Source organism: Mugil cephalus, chromosome 4 (genome assembly GCF_022458985.1).
Source record: "Mugil cephalus isolate CIBA_MC_2020 chromosome 4, CIBA_Mcephalus_1.1, whole genome shotgun sequence".
Taxonomy (NCBI): domain Eukaryota; kingdom Metazoa; phylum Chordata; class Actinopteri; order Mugiliformes; family Mugilidae; genus Mugil; species Mugil cephalus.
This window is the reverse complement of record NC_061773.1, coordinates 5788793-5808586: the sequence shown is the minus strand read 5'-3', so window position 1 is coordinate 5808586 and position 19794 is coordinate 5788793. Positions and strand designations below refer to the sequence as shown.

The window sequence follows — 19794 nt, the reverse complement described above, 5'->3', positions numbered from 1 at the left end:
CTGTGCAGTAAACGCACAAGCATTGTAGAGGCATAATGCAAACTTGTATAGTGTTCTGTGAATCTATGTCTTATACAGTGGTGAGAGTGGGCATCATTTCTAGCTAGCAATAAATAGGAAATAAATTCAACAAAAGTTATACTCAAGATTTTATTTATTGTATTTGTGCTTTATATAACTTAGTAGCACACAAAAACTGAATCCCAACCACCCTCAAAGACAGTGTGAGCAGTGCTGCCCCCCTAGTGACAAGTAGGATTGGAGAGGATACAGTTAAAGGAAAAGAACAAAACAAAAAACACAAAGGCACAACCAGCTCGCTGCATCCCCCAGAGGTGTCTCGAAATGCTCAACTTCAACAGACAAGGGCCACTAGCCACAGGAACATGCCCCAAAGTCGCTCATCAACCCAAAATGTCTCATCAGCAGTGGCCCTTACTCTCCGTAGTTCAGGGGGGAGGGGTTAAGGTAGACACAACAAGGAAATGCTACCAGCTCTTGGTGACTTTGTCTCTCACAGTTTTCAGTTGAACTGGAGGATTGTTTCACCCTACCCATCCCAAAACAAAAAGAAAAGAAAAAAAAAGAGGAACACGATAGCTATATACAGAATAAGATTTTTCCCATGGTCTGTACAACTGGGGCTATACATTATTATTTACTGTGCTAATACAAAAAAAAAAAAAAAACTCAGCTGGCAAACCAAATCTCCATCACTCGCCTCTTCAAAATTCAGTGGCTTCAAGGTTGAAGACAAAGCATGACATGGTTTAAATGTTCTATTCTGTGCACCGTCTTCAAAATTAAAGTTCACATTATCACAGTAAGTAGATGGTGGAGATGGGCAAAAGAGAAAAAAAAAAAAAAAAAAAAAAAATGCTTTCCAGCACAGTGTTTTTATTATGGCCGGAATTCCAGTTCATCTACACTTATCACCTTGGCTGGCATAGAGGGGAGGGGCTGCTCAAGCACATCTGTCCCAAACCACTTGGCGAGACCTAGAGGAGGGCTGCTCCCGTGACGCTGGGAGCCATTTGTCCGGTGGGGGCCATGGCTCTGTGCCTGAGTGCCTGGGACGTTCTGATGCACTGCAAGAGAACACAAGATTATTTAATCCAAGAGCTGAGAAAATAATAGTTCATGTGTTTTTGGCTTATTCAACAGCACATTATGAATATGTGTCTAGTTTTATCTTCAAGTACATACAATTAGAATATGTAAATTTGGCCAAATTACAAAATACTTTGCATACAGTTCTATATAGAAAATCTGTTTTTAACATTGAGTTGCAACTACCAGATATTCCTTTAACTCACTTGGTCTGTGTTGTTGAAGTTGCTGCTGCATTACTGCTAACTGCATCTGAGTATTGGTTCTGGGAGGTAGAAGTGGATGCCCTGCTGCACTTAGAGGGTACAGCGGTTGTCCAAGCAGGGCAGGAGGCAAGCCTTGAAGTTGTGCAAGGTCAACATGTGGTGGAAATATACCTTGTAAGTACAATTAAAGACTTCCATCAGAAATTGGCGAGATCAAAAGGTTTAACATCAGGTCCCAAGTAAAAACTTCTTAATTAAAACATGGTAGAAGTCAATTTCATCAGTTCCTTATGTCAATTCCTTAGTAGCAGCTCGAGAAAATCATAGTTATATGTGTCGGGCCAGGCCCCCAGTAAGGTCTGGAAACAGTGTACTGCAGACAACCTACAAGGACCTGGCAACCATGGCAGTCCAGACTAGTCATGTTACCAGTGCAGTTAATTAATATTTGAACTGTAATTGAAAGAATGCAGGATGACACATATTTAAATATGTAAATATATAAAGTTAGAACGGAGATAAAAACCAAACAGCCAATTAAAGAGAAATCAACATCTGACCAGCTTTGACCCACCACAAAGAATCTCAATTTGAGGGACGATAATCACTCAGCTGAATTATGGAATATGAATATTTGAAATCCCAAAAATTAGATATTTCTTTCGTCACAATGAAAGTCAGATCAGAAAAGGAACACCTACCTGCTTGCACAAGAGCAGGTCCAAGCTGCTGGGGCTGGATACCCTGTGCCAGCATTCGTTGAACCATATTAGGGTGAAGCTGGGGAGGAGGGCGTACCATAGGTACATGAGATAGCAGCGGTACCGGGTAAACAGGACGAGGGAAAGATGAGGATGGTCCTGAAGGCACCATAGCAGGTGCATGGTGTCCAGCAGAGCCGGGCCTGACACGCTCTTGTTCCTTGCTTGGTAAGGTCTGTGACCCAGTCTTTACTCCTCCTGACTGAGCAACACTCCCATCCATTGTTTCCAGGTATAGATTTGGGGAGTTTCTGTCTGTAATCACATAACCCAAATCTCAAATGTCAAAGTGCTGCAGATCTCAAACCAAGTATAATCACTCAGCTGAAGGGTAAATTGTTACTACCATCTTGAGAGTGTGTTGCCGTCTCCTCCTTGGTCTCTGAACGACCCATGGGTTCATCCCTGCTTTTATCTTTTGTTGCATACATTTTGCGGATCACAGATGTTGGTGTAAAGGATGGTGACAACTGAAAATAAAAATAGTTACATGGTAGTTAGCCAGAGAGGAAACTTTGGAGAGAGAAGAAAAGAAAAAATATTTGGAGAATATAGTTTGTGATTACCATGCTGGTGACAGCATTGCCTGGAGAGTTTCTTCCAGCAGACTGAGGGCCAGGTGAGCGATTGACACGCTGTGGCCTGTGGATCACATACACTAATCACCTTTATGATATTGCCAACACAATCATCTTGTCATCTTGTTTGGGGAGCACACTTTCACTACGCTTAGGTACAGTTACCACTCCTCCTGTTGCCAACATTAACTGGTAAAACAATTAGTATATTATATAGCTTAAATACATCAATAGTGGATTCAAATATTTTGAAAAACAAACCTATTTCGAAAAGACTTGTCCTGTGGTTGTTTGTAGCCTGGCTGGAAGGAGTGGTGAGCATGTAGAGCAAGGTCCTGCTGGAATGCCAGAGCATCCAGGTCTGCTTGATTCACGGACAAAGAGATTGCCCTCATCTGCACAAAAACATACAAAAATGATCTTCGTAGTCTTCAAATGGTTTTATATACAAATGCATAAATAGTGTAATACTCAACAAGCTACACCTGAATTACTGAAACTTGAGAGCAAGAAATGGAACAGAAATGACCTGTTGCTGTGCAGCAGATCCAGGGCTCATAGATCTGTGTACATCAAACTGTTCTGGCAGCATGGGCTGATGGCCAACAGGAAACCCTTCAGGTAGGTGAGGGGAAAAACAACAAATTATAAAATAAAGTTTCTGGTCCAATTATAGCATAGTCTGGTCACACAATCTGGGGGTGAAACCTAATGTGTAGAGATAAATGTCAATGCATGCAATATGCGTTCTCTCCAGTTCAACAGTACGTCATTCAACTTACCTGCAGAAGGTTGCAACCGACTATTGAAGTAGTCGGGTGAAGGTGCCGTCTGTAGAAAGACAGGGGGTGAAGGGCCCTTGTGCAGTAAGCCATGTAGAGGCGCAGAAGTCGCTGGGGTCTCAGAGCTGCCCAGCAGACTGCCAAGCTGGGTCGGGGAGCTACTACGGACTCCCAAGAGCTCCTATAAAATTAAACAAATAAAACTTATTTTCCCAGGAATACTTGTTCACTTTATTGACTCTAGTACTTTGATTTAACAGTCAAATACTAAAATGTTTGATGTGATGGAATAACACCTTGTTATTAATGTCATTGTGGCAATTTATCAAGTTGGGAACTAGGAGCCTTTCTCAACATCGCTAATAAAGCTTCAGTCTTTGACGGATACGTGTTTAACAACACTTAAACCTGGAGTCCCATATCAATGTACCATTGCAAATACAATTATTTTCACACAGACGGTGGTTGAATCCGTACTAATATTAGCTGACATGTATATGATTTCTACCCAACAGTTTGGTGTGGTGCACCATTTCTATAGACTTCACATTTTCAGATTACATAAAAAACTTGGCTTTGACTTGGTATGGAAATATCGCTTGTAACAAACCGACACTGCTGGCAGTATGATTGCGCCATAAAACTGTATGAGCAGGTGGTTTGAAAAAGCCAACAAATCATTTTCCTTGCATTTCAGTGTTTGCTCCATCAGCTGCCAAAACAAAACATACAACTCATGTGACTAAAATGTGTACCCAGCCCTGACTCTTTCTACACATTAACAGCATTTGACTGAGAGGACAGAGAGAAATATACCTGAAATATGTTTTTCTGTTGCTGAGCAGGTACTTGGTCAGAACGTGTCCCCACAGACTGGTCTGAATGCTTCTGCTTTGTACATGAGAACAACAAAATGTAGTGATGCAGTGCAACAATAAAAAGTCTGCTCATAAAAACATTCTGCTATCCCATCCCAGTAAACATATACCAATGTATGGTGACTGGTGGTCTTCTTGAAACACACACTGGAATTAAAGTAGGCACCACCAAATAAAATTTGGGCCAGTAATGGGCCAGACATGGCTGAAACCTCCTCAAATGGCAACATAACAATCCCACTCAGGCAGATATGAACATGCAAGTCCAGGTCCATCTGGCCCTCGTGAAAGTCAGTAACATTTGTTAATGTACAGTTTTCAAAACTGTACATAACCTCCAAATCAAATTTATGCCCATCTTTTCATAGTTCTTTGAAAATTTCAAAAGAATTGGCTCCAGATGAAAAGCAGATAAGATCATTTGCAACATGCACATGAGTGATGTCACTTATCCAGTGCAAACCCGAAGCAACGTAAAAACTGATACACAGAAATACTTACATTGTTTGTGTTGGTTTTTGGGTGAGTTGGCAGAGTTCCACTTGCCTTCATGCTGCTGACCAGTTTATTAAAGGCCGACATGTCTGAGTCACGTGAACGTGGATGGGCACTAGGGCCGCCAGTTAGCGCCTCCTCTAAATGCTCAGCCATGAAGGGTGTACCATTTCCCCTTTGAGGAGGTGGCACCTTTCGCACATGTGGTTCTGCGCTAAGCTTCATTCCCTTCATCTCTCCCTCCACCTCCTCCAATGAGAGCACCACGCCAGAGTGAGCTAGGGACAGAAAACACAGATTTGACTTGAGCAGCAGTTCTGAGACTGAAATCTGTATCAAATGCTACTAAATAAGTGACCGTTAATTATGGGCATAGTAAAATTGGGAAAATTTAACATATTTTTGTGTAAGTAGATGTACTTGTCTGATCCATGAAAAGGGACTCACTGCCTTCCCGTAGCCGAGCCTTGTTGACCGAGAGGGTGGAAAGAAGAGGCTTCAGGTCTATTTTGGCTTTGTGCAACAGCTCCAGGATGTCCACCTTCTCCTTGCAGTCCGACGGTTGAATAGGTGTGAAGTATGAGGCAGGGCACTGGCTGGGAGATGTGCAGTGAGGCTCTAGACCTTCACAGAAGCAAAACAATCCCAGATTTATGACATCCAGCATGAGATCTTAATATTCATTTAAATAGTGATATAGCCTAGGAGGATCATCCCTGTCTTCAAGCAGCTACACCCAAGGGAGTTCAATGACTACAGACTGGTCATTCTGACATCCAGCATCATGAAGACAACGGAGCGCTGCTGCTGCATCACATCAGGCCCTCCATGCTCTAGACCCATTGCAGTTTGTGTATCAGGAAAAGGTGTGTGGAGGACACAATCCTCTACCTGTTCTGTCAGACTCTCTCACACTTGGACAGGGGGAACGCTGCTGTGTTTTAATTTTCTGGCACATTCAACACCACCCAGCTCCTGAGGCACAAGCCAACAGAGATGGGTGTGGACTAATTCCTGGGTAGCGGACTATCTTACTGGGAGACCTCAGTATGTCAGGTTGGGGAAATGCACAACTGGGTTGTACTGGCACTGGAGCATCACAAGAGACCCTGCTCTCCTACATCTTATAACCATGTACACAGACTTCAAGTACAACACAGTCATGTCATATGACATTGCAATCGGGATGTATCAGGAATGAGCAGGAGTACAAGAATCTGATGAACTTTGTCTCATGGTGCGAAGCAAACCACCTCTGGTTAAATACAGCTAAACCCAAGGAGATGGAAGTGGATTTCCAGAGGTTCAGAACCCACCTGAAGCCTGTAACATCAATGGGAGTGTGTAGAGGGGGTTCAGACCTATAAATACCTGGATCTACATTTGGATCACAGACTGCACTGGTGTGCCAACAGAGACTCAGTACACAAAAAAAAAAAAGGTCAGAGCTGTCTCCATTTTCTCAGGAGGCTAAGGTTGTTTCACATCTGCTGGACATGTTCTACCAAACCTTTGTCACTAGTGCTCTCTTCTACGCTGTGGTGCACTAAGATGGACACCACCATCTACATGACACCATAGTCATGTAGACTGAGAAGCTTGTTCAGGGAAAGGCTGCTGCCTCTGTCCTGCTGCATGGACAGGCTGAGGAAGACATTTGTGCCTCAGGCCATAAAACTCTGCAACACCTCCCTGTGAGGAACCAACTGGTATGTGGTCATTACCACTGCATATATGCACATATACATATATATGATGAAGCTACTGGACAGCGAATTTCCCACAGGATAAATCATTTTTCCCTGCCTTGACTACACATTTTTTACAAAGCTCCACTGGGGAAATCACATTTCTTACCAGCTAGTTTTTCCAGCTCTTCATGAGGAGTGGACCTCAGACTGCTGGACCGGCTGCCTGACGGGCTCAGGTTACTGGAGAACCACTGACTAAAGCGACTGGCTGATGCAGGGCCCTCCCCTAAAACTTCCTCGATCATCTACAAGACAGAAACAAGACTGTAAGACACAGAGCGAAATACAGAAATCTGCTTACCGAACGGTGCAAAAACAAAGGTGGCACTTACGTTTAGTGTGCTTTCCATCGATTTAGCACATAACGTGCTAGAAGACTGAGGGCAGTGTCACTAATACGCTGATGTCTGACATTATTGCCAATACATCACAATTTTCCTTTGTTTCAAGTCTGGTTCTCCTAACTCTCTAATTAGTAACAGCATCTCTACTGTTTGTTGATGGGCATAAATTTGAATTGTTGATTACCCTTTCAAACTCCACCCCACACGAGATCCCAGAAAAAATAAATAAATAAAAATACTGGTCAAGTCAGTCTGTTCAAGTATTCACCACAGTTCAGTGAGATCAAGCCCGTGGAGCAGAGGTAATCTTGTGCCGACACAAATTATCTGAACTTAATATTTTGATTCACAATTGCTTGTTTAGCTTCATAAAACACACTTGGATACAAGCATGCAATTAACAGTTTAAAACTATGTCACAATGCGTCAGCGCATCCACTAAAATATTGTGTAGGGCTGCAGAAAAAAGAGAAACTACACTTGAAAACCTCTACTGTTGAGCTTGAACAAATAAAGGAAAGGCTTGAGGAGTTAGTGACACCCAATTTGTAATGTTGACACCTTTAACCCTTTTAAAAAAAAAAAAAAGTGCACCCCAGTACTTACAGAGGCCAGTCCCGGCATCGTCTTCTCTAGATTGAAGAATTCATTGAAGTCGAAGTCTCCGCCTGACTGCTCTGGCAGAACGTCAGGGTGGGGAACTTCCTGATCAGCAGTAGACTGCAGACCTTGCTCAGTCTGTCCACCATTACATTCCACCACTACACAGAACACATGTGACAAGAACCAAGACGTTACCATGATAACAGTCATACTATGTTAGTTTTATTAATTACTTTATGCATAATGTTGCTAAAATTCTAATAAGCAATTTCAAACAAAGCTTTGACGTGCCTTCCTTCAAAGATTCCGTTCTCTTCCTTGATCGCTTGGTTCTGCGTTTATCATCTTCCAGGATCTTGTCATCAAATCCAATAAGCTCAATTGTCTCCGACTGGCTGGTGGGACCCCCAGAAAACCACTCTGGCTCTTCTTCTGCATACGAGTCATTTCTTCTCCTTTCACTAAACACACGTTTGTCTCCAAAATCCCTCTGCAAATGATTACACCAGTCAATGTCAATCCAACTGTAAATTAAACATTTTGTGACAAACTGAGGGCTATATGGGTAATTCTTCATAATTCTTATAATGTGAAGGAATCACAACCCAACAGCATAGGAAATTAATTATGGATGGAATGAAATCAACAGACCCTGAATCTCTTATCCTTAAAGTCTCTCTCACGCTCCCGTTCTTTCTCAGCACGAGCTTCTCTCTCAAAGACACGTGCAGGAATTATGCGCCCACTGCCGATTCTGCGGGCCCCTCCTAGACGGAGACTCTCGTTTTCTTTGTTTTCCAGGGGGCTAATTGGGCGACGGCTGTGGGGTGCAGGTGCAGCATTGCCTTGACATCCACCTCCAAAGCTACGGCGCTGTGGGCTCAAAACGACGTCCAGATCATCCTCCTTTAACCGCTCGCGAGGATCTAAATGAAATTAACACACAGGCTTGATTTCAGCCACTTGCTCCAAAGTAACAATCTTGTGCCATTATTGACATTGTCTCACTAAATATGCAATTTAATTCATTTTTGCTGCATATGCAGTTGTGGTGAGTGATACAAATACAGAAGGTTCTGACCTAACATTTTTCCTACTTCTTCAGTTGACAATAGTGGGTATTGCGTGATGTCACAGCAAGCCTCCGTGGTTACGGCCACTGAGTGGCAAAAAGTTGCATTTGATCATGAAGATTAGCCACATTTGTTTGAATCACATGCTTTAATAGAGTCTAAATTGTAAAATTAATTTAAATACAAAAAGGTGAAGAGCTGTTGTGCAACCGACTGTACCAACAGATTTGGAAAGCAGTTCATAATGCAGTGATCAATTTACTTCTTTTCTTTGGCTTTAAAAATATATCTTGAAGAAATAACTGGAAGCCAGGCACAGAAAAGTGGTGTTTGTCAGGAAATATGAATTTATGCTGTATTTTTTGATGAAGTCATACTTTAAGTTACTTCTTATGTTACATTCTGGAGGGCTGTCAGATAAGTTTGTGGATGTTGTTTTGGTGTAGTTGCTGCCGACAGTAACTATTCAAATTGTCAAATCCAGTTGCCTTTGATTTGATAATCTACATTATTCCCGGTTTGGCTGTATTTACTGATACACTTCACCATGTTTTTGCCACTCAGGGGAGTATGTCCCTGGGCGGCAGTGACATCAGTGGATACCCTCTATAGACCTCCAACACAAAGTCCTGTCGGCAACAGGATGTCCTTTGTTTTGGTTTAAACCTAATTCTGCATAGTTTTGGTACTGGCCACTATCCACTGTCATTTTACCTGGGATTCTTCGTTTTAAAGGTACTCTGTCATCCATGTAGTCCTTTTTAAAACCTTCTACTGGAGAGCTTCGCTCTGAGGTGGGATAGAGTGAGGCGTGCCATTTCTCAGGGTCCCAGACACCATCACTGTTTCAGAAACACAACGTCAACCCATAACTGAAAACAAGCACATCTACATAAAAAAAGCAACAAATAACTGGCTAAAATCTCACCTGGGCAAGAGTTTTTATAAATTAGGTATTTAAAACAAATATATACATATCAAATCTAAGCAGCCAGTCTCATTTTGCAGTCTTGTTTTTATTTGTTTTACAGCATTAGAACAACAGTACAATCTGATAACTGTAACTGGTAAAATCAATAATCTGCAAATTATAAAAACTGCCAAGACTGCCCACATGACTTCTACATAAGCACTAGCTTGTTCATTATTTCAAATACTGCCTCTGACAGTTTATCAGAATAAGCACTGAAAACTGCCGTCATTTATTCACAGTCTGTATCAGTCTATCAGAACTCAACTCGGGCTGTGCTTAAGGAGTCAAGTGAATCAAATGTAGAGCAAATGGTACATTAGTGTAACAGCTCCACTCAATCAGCCCATTTATTACAATAAAAAAAGTATACTATAAAAAAAATCTTTTCCAGCCGTCACGATTAGTTGCCGACCAAATATTAGGACGACATGAATTTAGGTATTCTTACCTATCATATTTCTCAGAGAGACATTCAGGCCTTTCATTGGAGATTGGCAGTTCTTTTATTTCCAGAAGCTCTTCCTGTGGAATTGACAGTGATTGAGTGAGGAAGCACATTGTCTATGTTTTAAATAACAATCCAGCTTGTGTATCTAATCACCTTAGAGTATCTGAAAGGAGCTGTAGCTGCAGGTTGTTGGTCCACAGCAGCATCACCATTCTTCTGTTCTACACAAGCATCTTTCTCCATGGCTGACTGCAGATGAACAAACAGCTTTTAGAAGAGTTGACACCAGCTGAAAACAAAGGTAACATTGATAAGTTAATATTGCATAACTGCAGGGACTTAAAGGTTAGCGGATTACTGCAACTGATGTGGATGGATTTATCGTTTAAGAAAGTCAATACAGGCATTTTTTAAAGTTGATGGAACATGTGTCGTTCTCGTTGCTAGCCAGACCAGAAGTTTTAAAACATTTGCGGTGAAATCAAGTGTCCCTGTCTCGAACATGACATAACAGCATGACTAGAAAATAAACAACAAACCAAAATAATCAATAAGCTTCAGCAAGCGCCGAGTCAACTTACGTGAGGACGGTTTTAGCCAATTCCGCTAGCCAATTAGCAAGTTAATTGACAACGGCCAGTCACCGTTGACGTGAAAGGTGACAGGTCAATCACAATAATTCACAAAACGTTTGTGTTAATTAAGATATTGTCCGTAACATGTGGCTTGAAAACAAAGCCGCTTCGGAAAAAAACGCATTAAACACTGACGTATTTTAATCAATATACTGCATTTCTAAATTAATCGCCTCTTTACATAGTTCAAGGCTAACAATTAGCAGATATTGGTAAAGGGCTGGCTAAATTGTGTAGCGTCCCACACACTGCTAACACTAAACAGTGGTTAGCGGTTTGAAGAACAAAATGTACAAACAGTTAACAAACTACTTAGAAAAAATACAAACTACAAACTTACTCAATTCGAATGCTGCGGGGAATACTGGTCGCTAACGGCCGGACAGCGGCAATTCACGTTAGTTAGCTAGCTAGCTAACTTAGCACTTTAAGCTAGCTAGCTAACTAACTAGCCGGGGAATGGGGATAATGCCCACCCAGCAAGTACCAAATAGTAAGCCGGTTGAGTTGTTGTAGTGATTTCAGAAAACACAAGCTGTAGTGGGGTAACTTAACATAAGAACACAGGTCCTAACAAGAAATTAAATCACACTGAAACTGTGTAATCTCGAATAATTGTCAGCTCTTTCTCTGTTTTCTAAGTCGTAGCAGCAATTTTCCTATGATCACCGCTTTAAGAAGGTCCTGGGAAAGATTACATTGTGCCCATCGCGCCTTTGTAGAATTTTAAATAGTCTCTGTGCGCTAGTGATGTCGCATTTTAACATTGTAAACCATTATATAGAAATTGGTATTTAAAAGTAAAAAGTACGTGTGCACCTATACACATTGAAAAAGAACAACTTGCTCCGTCAGGATATCATTTATACGAATACTTAGTACACTTAACAGGCAATATTTGGGTCAACTTACGCTTCTCTTAGGGTTTGCTCGATTCGCCTTTCTCCGTAGCGGTTTCCTGACGCTTCTTTGTGAAACTAGTTGCTCCGCCCTTGCGGGCGTCCGTGGTGTCAATTTGCATGCATCCGTGTTTCTGAGAGGACCCACTGTGCCTTCTTGACTGCACCGGAGTAAACATGTGAGAATTTAAACTCTTGTAGGCTGTGACGTTTTATAACTCACTTCCCCAATACGAAATTGAAAAGATTACTAAACTATGTGAAATGTTTGAACGTTAGATCCACCAGCACCCGAACTTAGCAGTACAACGTATGTACAGCACAATGCCCGTGCAGGCTGTTGCCGTTGACAACAGAGGCGATGTCACATCCGCGTTCACGTGACAAGGAAAAACAAACGCGCGGCAGTTCTTTCGCCCAAACGGTTTCTGCATCACACAGAGTACAGGGTTTGAAGTAACCTAAGGCATAAATACGAGTTGTAGTTAAGTGTTTGATGCTGTTATTTAAAGACTGTGGTTGCACTGTCCTGTGCTGGCTGGAATTATTACAATGGAAAGTAAAGGCAGAGTCCCAAATCCAGTACGACCCCGACCAAACAGTGTTAAATCTGGTGGTGAAACAAACAAAGTGCGCGGAGTTCATACGAGAAAGATTCCTTACAGAGTTGGATACAACTGGAACAAAGGTGGAAGACTCAAGGAGCTGAGAATCAGGTGCTGATATGCCTTATTTAACTTTTCCCTACCTTTCTGATTTAATCATTTATGACTTTGTCTAACTTTTCAAACATTTGCAGACACCTTGCCAGAAAGTTTCTGAGGATCTGGATACAGAACACGTTTGGTCAGATACTTCCTCATCAAGCCAAGTAATGGGTTACACTTATTTTGCAAGCTGTAGTTGGTGAAATATGAAAGCCTTAGTTGATCTCCTTCTGAAGGAAGTATTGTGTGTTGCAGGTCTCACTATAACAACTTGGTCCTGAGGCGAGCCTTTGAAGGATGGAGAGACGAGTGGTGGACGTCCAGAAGGGAGTGGACTCTTACAATGCGGGCAGAGTGTCACCACAAGTAATTGCATGACATTTTGCGAGAGTTGAACAGTCTTGTGGCCTGTCAAGCTGTGCGTTGAAGGCTCTTTGTGTGTGCTAATGATGCTGTTTGTGTTGTAGGTATTATCTGTATAACCTGACTTTCCACGGTTGGCGAAATTTTGTAACTTCTCAGAGGGAAAGGAAGAGTAAGATGCAGAAAGCTGAATCATTTGGTGTGTTCCAGCCTGCGTAAAAGGAGTCTTTTAAGATTCAAGCTACATGTTTCATGAGCAGTGTCATTAACCACCTTATTCCTATAATCAGCTGAGAAGCAGCGCATGCGTGCAGTTTGGGACCGATGGGAGGTTTTCACGGAAATGAGGAGAATGAAGAACAGAATGCTTGAATCGGCTCTCGAACAGAACAGACTCTCAACCATGCGGTGAGATTATTGTATATACAAATCAAATATTTACTCATCGTGTTTAAAATGTTGCTGGTTTTAACAGCATTTTACCACATTTTGCGTGTTGCAGTTCAGCTTGGAGCTTGTGGCAGACTCGGCTACGGCGTCATCAAAACCTGTACACTTTAGAGGAGCAAGCACTGAAACAGAGAGAACGGATTTTACAGAGCGTGGTAAAAGACACATGAAAGACCCATTAAACCTATGGTGTCAAAATTAAAAGCATTAAAAGCAGACCTTACATGTTTTATTGTATTTTCTCAGACGTGGCTTCATTGGAAAGAAATGCACGCAGCTGCTTGTTGCCAGAAAGAGAAAGAATCCAAAGCTGCACTTCACTTCATCGTAGTAGTGAAAAGAAGAGCGTTGAATCTGTGGATAACTTATGTATCCTGTCACCAGAGCAAGAAAAAAGCACAAGGCATATACAGTTCTTAAATTTCCACCTTCTTTTTCCCACGTATACACCTGATCATTCAGTTGCGTTTTACTTTTCTGCGTTTCTTTTAGCTGTGGCTGAGCATGCCAGTTGTTTACGTCTGGCAAGAGGGTGTTGGAGTAAATGGAGAAACGCGGTGGACCGCAAACAGGCTGCAGAGAACCGCCTGCAAACAGTTCTCCATTTGGCTTCACAGAGCATCCAGCGTAGAGCACTAGTGCGCTGGAGAGCTTGTATCCTATTCCATGTAGAAAACTGGAACATAAGTTTTATACAAAGCACAGAATCACACAGTGTAGCGAGCTCTCAGTGTTCAGTATCGTTGTTTGGTTCTTGAGCTCCTCATCAGATGTGACCTTGTGCAGAGAAGAGTCTGAGAGAAACCAGATTGCAAGTCAACATTTCCACCATCATTTACTGGTAAAATAAATAACTAACTAAATAAAGCAACTTCAGATAGACGTGATCATTTCATATCGATCATTTTTTGATGTTGTGTTTGTGTTTGTGTTGTTGCAGCATGCTGGAGTGCGTGGGTTGTCTCTCAACGTCACGCGGAACAGAGCCCACAGACTGAACAACAACATGGCTGTCCAACACTGTCGACAAACTGTAATTGTTGGAATCTCTCATCCTCACGCTGCTGTGTTGGTTACAATTTCTTTGAGCAAAGTCTTCTTCCCAGGGTTTAACGTTTATCTGTTTTTGTAGATGACGAGTAAATACTGGAATCTGTGGCAGGACCGGCTGGAGGAAGCTGAAGATCAGAGTTTTAAACCCCTCACAGAAATGGCACTGACTACATACAGGTGCTTTTATTCACCAGTTCCAACCAAATATTACAGGTGATAGTAATCGATTTATTTAATGTCCTGTTGTTTTTTCCCCCTCGCAGCAATTCACTGTTGAGGAGCTCTTTTTACCACTGGAGAGAGAAATTTGCTGAGAAAAGACGCATGCAGGTATTTTCAGATCCAATACAAGAAAATACGGAAAATATGGCAAACCAGATATAATGTAAATGACAGACATCTTGCTTTTCTACAGGAATTGGAGCGTCGTGCAGACACGTGGTTCCAAGAGCGCACGTTACCTCTGTGCTTCAACACGTGGGTCCAGTTCACTCTGCAGAGAAGACTGCGTGAACGGAGAAGACACAAAGCAGAAGTCTTCAATCGGTGAGTTACCAGCGGTACCTCCAGACTTTTAAATGTGTGGTAAATTGACCTGTGTTGTCTCTGCATGATTTGTGCGTTTACTGCGTTGTTAGACGTCGCCAGTGTTCCTGGGTGTTTTACACCTGGTGGGGACAGTCAGAGAAACACAAGGAGGAGATGCTTTCAGAGCGGATGGTATGCTGGCTGCAGATGGAAACTATAGCGCTGATTAGGTCCGTAGATGTCCAACAGATACTTAACCGTTCTTGCTTACAGGCAATTCTTCATGAGGAGCGATGCCACGTGCAGAGAGCCTGGGCTCAGTGGAGACGACGCACACAGCAGCAGATCAAAGACGGGGAGAAACAGGAGGCTTCACAGCGCCTGTACCTGCACAAGCTCCTCCACAAGGCAATGACCCAGTGGAAGGACAACAGCACCGAGATACGAGACAGGTGAAGCATCCTACGTTCTGTTGAGACTGGTAACGTGTCGCTGGCTAATAGATTTATTTGTTTCACATCAGGAGGAGCAGGGAGCAGCAGGCGTGTTATCAGGGAGACCTGTGCTGCATGAGAAGGGCTGTAGAAAAATGGAAAAAGGTGCTTTTTCAGGCTTTACCCCGTCCCATTTGTAAAAGGGACCATCATGTTTTCTCAAATTTATATTTTTGAATAAAATCATGGTAGTAGCTGTACAACACAAGTCAGATGCACGCTTTCTGTTTTTAGTCTGTGTTAGTCACTCCAGTGTGTGCGATCAGTTTGTTCAGATCCAGAGACTGAAGAGAAGCAGGCTGACGCAGATTCAGCGTCACCATGAAGCTAAAGTCCTCAAGCACTCCTTTATGGGCTGGAAGGTACGCAAATATCAGTTACAGCCAACGTGATAATGCAATGACACAATCATATTTGTTGGGGAGTGATTAAAAACAATGCTGAAGTCGTTAACGCTGTGTTCACAGGAACAGCACCTACAGACGTCTCAGATACGTGACCAAGCCGAGGAACTTTACATGCAGCAGACACAGTGTTTTCTGAGGTAATAAGAATATATCCTGAAAATCTGAAATCTGTGTTTGACTTTCTCTATTTAGAAAGTTGGTCAGCATCATCAATTTCTGTCATGTGTTTTTAGGAAAGTTCTTAATGACTGGAAAAAAAACGCAGCTCAACTCGCAGAAGTCCGAGCTGCTGAACAACAAGCACAGAGTCACTATGAGTTCTTCTTTCAGCTTAAGGTTAGAAAGCAGTCTTGAGGTCTCCATCTTTTCTTCAGTGCATTTGCTGATTTTCTTTAATTTGTTTTTTTTTTTTTTGCATTAAATCTCTTTAGGTGTTTCTTGCTTGGAGAGATGCAACAACACGTGCAGTGTCAATGCGCCACCAGCAGAGGGAAGCACTCAGCAAGGCTCAGAGGTCTATAAATCAAGGTAAACAAACAACAGGTGGAATGAGTCCATGCACTGTTCTTTCAGCTAAGCTACAGTATTTTTGTTTTGTTTTGTTTTTTTGAAATGATGTAGTGTGTGTTGCTGTTAAACTGTATTGAGTTAAACACAAGTTTTTTTTATTCTTATTAAGCTCAGCTCACTGACTAAAATGGGGTTGTCAAAATAATAGGAGCAGTTGTCAGTACAGCACAATACAACTCAACAGTACAACAACCCACAGCTTCCAAAATGCAAACGCTGATTCTTTGAGTTATTTTAAACTGATGTGGATGAAACTGAGTGTATGTGGCTATTATTTCCCTGCGATCCTTACCAGAGCGGCCAAGTATCAGAATAACTTTGATAATCCCATTCATGTTGCTTCCTAATCCTGATTTTAAAATAAGTTTCTGAATTGTTCCTCGCTCTTTAACTTGATATTTGCTGTGTTTAGTGCGTCTGCTGTGGTGTTTTAGACGATGGAGGAAACAAACCAGGGAGGCTCGCGCGGAGAGGATGTGCATGGAAAAAGCCAGGCGGCACCACAACTCCAAACTTCTCTCTAAAACTGTGAAAGCGTGGAACGAGCATCACTACCAACAACAGAAAAATAAGGTCGTGAAGTCATTAACCCCTGTTAGCTGTTATATGAAGTCTTACTGTTGAACTCATGTTATTTCATATTAACGTTGACAGGTGATGAAACGACAAGGAATCTTGTTGCTGAAATTAAAAATGTACCAGAAGTACTTCGAGCAGTGGAAAACGAAGGTCTGTTGATGTTGTTTTTTATAGTCTGACCAAACCGATTAAAGTGAATGTTGAAGGAAAGAGGAATCTTGCACAGTATTGTATGTGGTTTGATTTAGTGCAGTTAAACTGGGCACGACTTTGATTTTCCTCCTGCTAACAGCTGCAGCACAGACGCAGAGAGGCTAAGCAGACGGAGCGAGCGCTCTGGCACTGGTCCCTCACGCTACAAGCCAAGGTGACACCTTTTTCTGCATTCTTCTCTCATTATTGAGCCCGACGCTGAATGCGCTGCAGAAATGGTGCTCGGAGGAGCTGACGTGACGGTGCTTTGTGAACCTGTTGCAGGTGTTGTGTGGATGGAGGCTGTGGGTCACCGAGCAGCGCAGGAAAGAGGAACAGGCAGCCAGAGCTGCACAGGTCTACAGAGACCAGCTGCTGAGGGAGGGGGTCACATGCATCCTCACATATGCTGCTCATATGAATGACCTCACAACGTGCCTCGCGCAGCACAGCCAGGAGCAGGTGGGTTGTTGTGCGTTTCTAGAGGTTTTAGACATTCAGGTTTGACAATGAGATCATTCCATCAAGTCTGCCCGTGTCTTGTAGAGATCACAGCACCTCCAGAGAGTCGTTAAACGTTGCGCCATGCGTTGGAAGAAGCGGGCACTGTGTAAACCGCCAAGAGAGCAAGAGGCCAAAGCGCCGCCAAAAAAGAGTGTGACCTTCTGTCTGAGTGCGCCGAACTCCTCATCTGACTCAGCGGAGCAGGAAGCTGAAGATCGAGTGCTTAGCAAGCTGTGAGTGCTTCAGTCTGACCGCCTGTGAAACCGCGTCCAACACACGGAGTCTTAAAGAGTTTGTTATCATCTGCAGGCTTCAAACCCGAACACTTCGACGGCAGCCTCGTCGCTGCAGAGAGCTCTCTGAGCCTCCCATCAAAGTTTGGCCACTAGAAGGGTGAAGAACTTTTTTTTACACTTTCATTGGTCACATGTAACATTAACGTTTTAAAAGTTTCAGACACTCGGCAGACTGACAAATGCTTCCTTATTTTTATTTATCCTAGCATCCAGAGCCATTGTGGCAGCACAGAGGCTACTCCCGCTAGCTTTACCTCCACATGTCTGAACACCCTCACATCTGCTTCGTCCCCCTCTGAGCCTCACGTGTCCATCACAGACTCTACTCAAGAACCAGATCTACTTCTACCTCCTTCTGCTTTCATGACCACTGGGACTCCGAATATGGTAATAAAATGAGACTAGTATATTATCAATAAGTATATTAGATTAGATTCAGTATATAAACTAACTTTAATGGGTGTTTTCTTTTCCAAGTTGGGAAAATACAGCGGTTCAGATCCTGGAGATGCTCCACTCTTAACTTTTCAGTACCAGCCATCAACGTATCCAGGTTTCATACCTGCGCAAGAGATACATCAGAGAGACTCCAGCAGAAGAACGGAGTCTCCTCACGTAGAAGATGCAGCAGCTCATCCAGCTTCAGCTTTGACAGAAGAGCTTCTCAGCATTCAGCTCGACATGAAGAGTTTCCAGAAGGGCAAGAGACAGCTCCGGTAAAAAACGAAGAAAAAAAAAACAGCTGAGCCATTCTTCTCTTCATCATTGTACATTGTCTCTGTGGAGACTGATGTTTGTTTGTGTGTGTGTGTGTGTGTGTGTGTGTGTGTGTGTGTGTGTGTGTGTGTGTGTGTGTGTGTGTGCACAGGGCATGGCGAAAGCTGAAAGAGGTTCTGCAGACTTGGCTGCAGACCAGTGGAAAGGATGAAAACATGGAGAGAAACACTGTTTGCCAAGAGCTGGAGGAGGTAATGAATGAAGATAACTTTGTCAATGTTTAACAGAAAACACTCAAACGTTTCACATGACTGCACAGGTCATGATGTAATCGTGTCACCTTACATCACCAACTCCAACTGAAACTTAAGAACATTAACAAGTAAAGGTTCAAATACAAAAACATGCCGTAAATACATATTGTTATATAATCCATCGCTAGAACTTCAGTGAGATATTTTAGCTGTAAAATGTGATGTGTGATATTATTCCTTTGGAAAATAAAAGCGCATAACAGCCTATAATTACAGTTACCTTCACAAAATAGGTGCAAGTCAGGAAAAACTCCTATTTCTTTATATTTGTGTAAATTGTTCAAGATTATTTATTGTCATTTTTCACTTTCTTGGATAAATTAATTACACAAAAGTGGAAAAAAATACAACTTTAACTTATCCACTGCAATCTTTTCCCACTTTTCCAGTTTAATGACTAGAAACATTTATTGGTTCAAGTTCTGTTGATTTTGGGAACAAACAAGACAATGATCAAACCATAAATAGTGTGTGAGGTCTCGGTTATGAGACTAGTTACATGAAGTAACTTCTATAGTTACTCTCCCTGATGGCTCACATTTTGCATGCATTCCTCTGTAGCCGACAAACCTGTGTCTGTGAAGAACCAAGCAGAGATGAGAGAGGACGGTGAAACACATGTCAAACACTGCACGTTGCCGTTGATGTGTCACAGTCATGTTTTTGATGTTGACAGTTGGAGGAGCGCGTCGACAGGCTGACCGCGGAGCTGGAGAGACGGAAACCGACGATGCTGCTTCACGCACAGAGAATCCAACGTTTACAGTCTGACCTACGCACTTCAGGAGTTTATTTTCTCAGTGGAAAAGCAGATAAGATGGAAACGGATAACTGTGCCTTCACAACATGACAGGATAACTCACCTGGTGACTGTGTGACATTTTCTTAAAGCAACACAGAGACTGGCTTGAAAATTAAATGAAGAGGAGTTCACCACATGTTTCGTATTTTACTACAAACTTTTTTTTTTAGACTTCACCTTTAGAGCTGGTGGTGAAGAAATTAGTTTGCGAAGCTGTTAATTCTTGTTATGTGCCTTTTTTTTTAATGTCTTATAACAGACTCGGCAGCCTTCACCTCTTCA

At 42.4% G+C, this 19794-nt stretch overlaps 2 protein-coding genes across 13 annotated transcripts; one reads left to right on the top strand and one right to left on the bottom strand.

The window, feature by feature from the left end:
- Positions 1-136: 136 nt before the first annotated feature.
- On the bottom strand, positions 137-11667 carry eif4enif1 (eukaryotic translation initiation factor 4E nuclear import factor 1). 11 transcript variants are annotated; one of them, XM_047581811.1, is made up of 19 exons: positions 11550-11667; positions 10156-10251; positions 10003-10076; positions 9296-9423; positions 8160-8434; positions 7800-7998; positions 7512-7666; positions 6668-6806; positions 5231-5434; positions 4817-5088; positions 4254-4328; positions 3438-3618; positions 3185-3270; positions 2917-3050; positions 2644-2719; positions 2424-2547; positions 2018-2332; positions 1317-1487; positions 137-1088 (listed from the first exon to the last, which is right to left on the bottom strand). In XM_047581811.1, exons 2-19 carry the CDS (start codon positions 10243-10245, stop codon positions 901-903), a joined length of 2886 nt encoding a protein of 961 aa, XP_047437767.1. In that variant the 5' UTR covers positions 10246-10251; positions 11550-11667; the 3' UTR covers positions 137-900. The 11 variants fall into 11 exon arrangements, with proteins under 11 accessions (XP_047437767.1, XP_047437765.1, XP_047437772.1 ...); XM_047581809.1 differs by having other exon boundaries at positions 10156-10291; positions 11550-11643; XM_047581816.1 differs by lacking the exon at positions 11550-11667 and adding an exon at positions 10978-11337 and having other exon boundaries at positions 1317-1448; positions 10156-10291.
- A 17-nt stretch (positions 11668-11684) lies between these two features.
- On the top strand, positions 11685-19680 carry sfi1 (SFI1 centrin binding protein). Of its 2 annotated transcripts, none has more exons than XM_047581806.1 (30): positions 11685-12252; positions 12336-12407; positions 12499-12609; positions 12711-12805; positions 12897-13014; positions 13109-13211; positions 13303-13459; positions 13549-13710; positions 13827-13897; positions 13997-14089; positions 14189-14286; positions 14373-14439; positions 14525-14655; positions 14748-14829; positions 14911-15089; positions 15161-15236; positions 15398-15493; positions 15599-15675; positions 15772-15874; positions 15970-16066; positions 16521-16681; positions 16763-16837; positions 16980-17054; positions 17165-17341; positions 17426-17616; positions 17693-17776; positions 17886-18066; positions 18157-18395; positions 18548-18647; positions 19387-19680. In XM_047581806.1, the coding sequence occupies exons 1-30, from the start codon at positions 12089-12091 to the stop codon at positions 19558-19560; spliced, it is 3609 nt and encodes a 1202-aa protein (XP_047437762.1). In that variant the 5' UTR covers positions 11685-12088; the 3' UTR covers positions 19561-19680. The 2 variants fall into 2 exon arrangements, with proteins under 2 accessions (XP_047437762.1, XP_047437763.1); XM_047581807.1 differs by having other exon boundaries at positions 12234-12252; positions 12480-12609.
- The last annotated feature ends 114 nt before the right edge of the window (positions 19681-19794 follow it).

What these genes read in the sequence shown, in the direction of transcription:
- eif4enif1 (XM_047581811.1), bottom strand. Translation starts at nt 10,245, where the DNA reads ATGGAGAAAGATGCTTGTGTAGAACAGAAGAATGGTGATGCTGCTGTG. An exon ending in CTCCTTTCAGATACTCTAAG is followed by an intron (nt 10,077 to 10,155) that starts GTGATTAGATAC and finishes TCAATTCCACAG; the next exon opens with GAAGAGCTTCTGGAAATAAA. An exon ending in AACGGAATCTTTGAAGGAAG is followed by an intron (nt 7,667 to 7,799) that starts GCACGTCAAAGC and finishes TGTTCTGTGTAG; the next exon opens with TGGTGGAATGTAATGGTGGA.
- sfi1 (XM_047581806.1), top strand. Translation starts at nt 12,089, where the DNA reads ATGGAAAGTAAAGGCAGAGTCCCAAATCCAGTACGACCCCGACCAAAC. An exon ending in ATACTTCCTCATCAAGCCAA is followed by an intron (nt 12,408 to 12,498) that starts GTAATGGGTTAC and finishes TGTGTGTTGCAG; the next exon opens with GTCTCACTATAACAACTTGG. An exon ending in ACTAGTGCGCTGGAGAGCTT is followed by an intron (nt 13,711 to 13,826) that starts GTATCCTATTCC and finishes GCTCCTCATCAG; the next exon opens with ATGTGACCTTGTGCAGAGAA.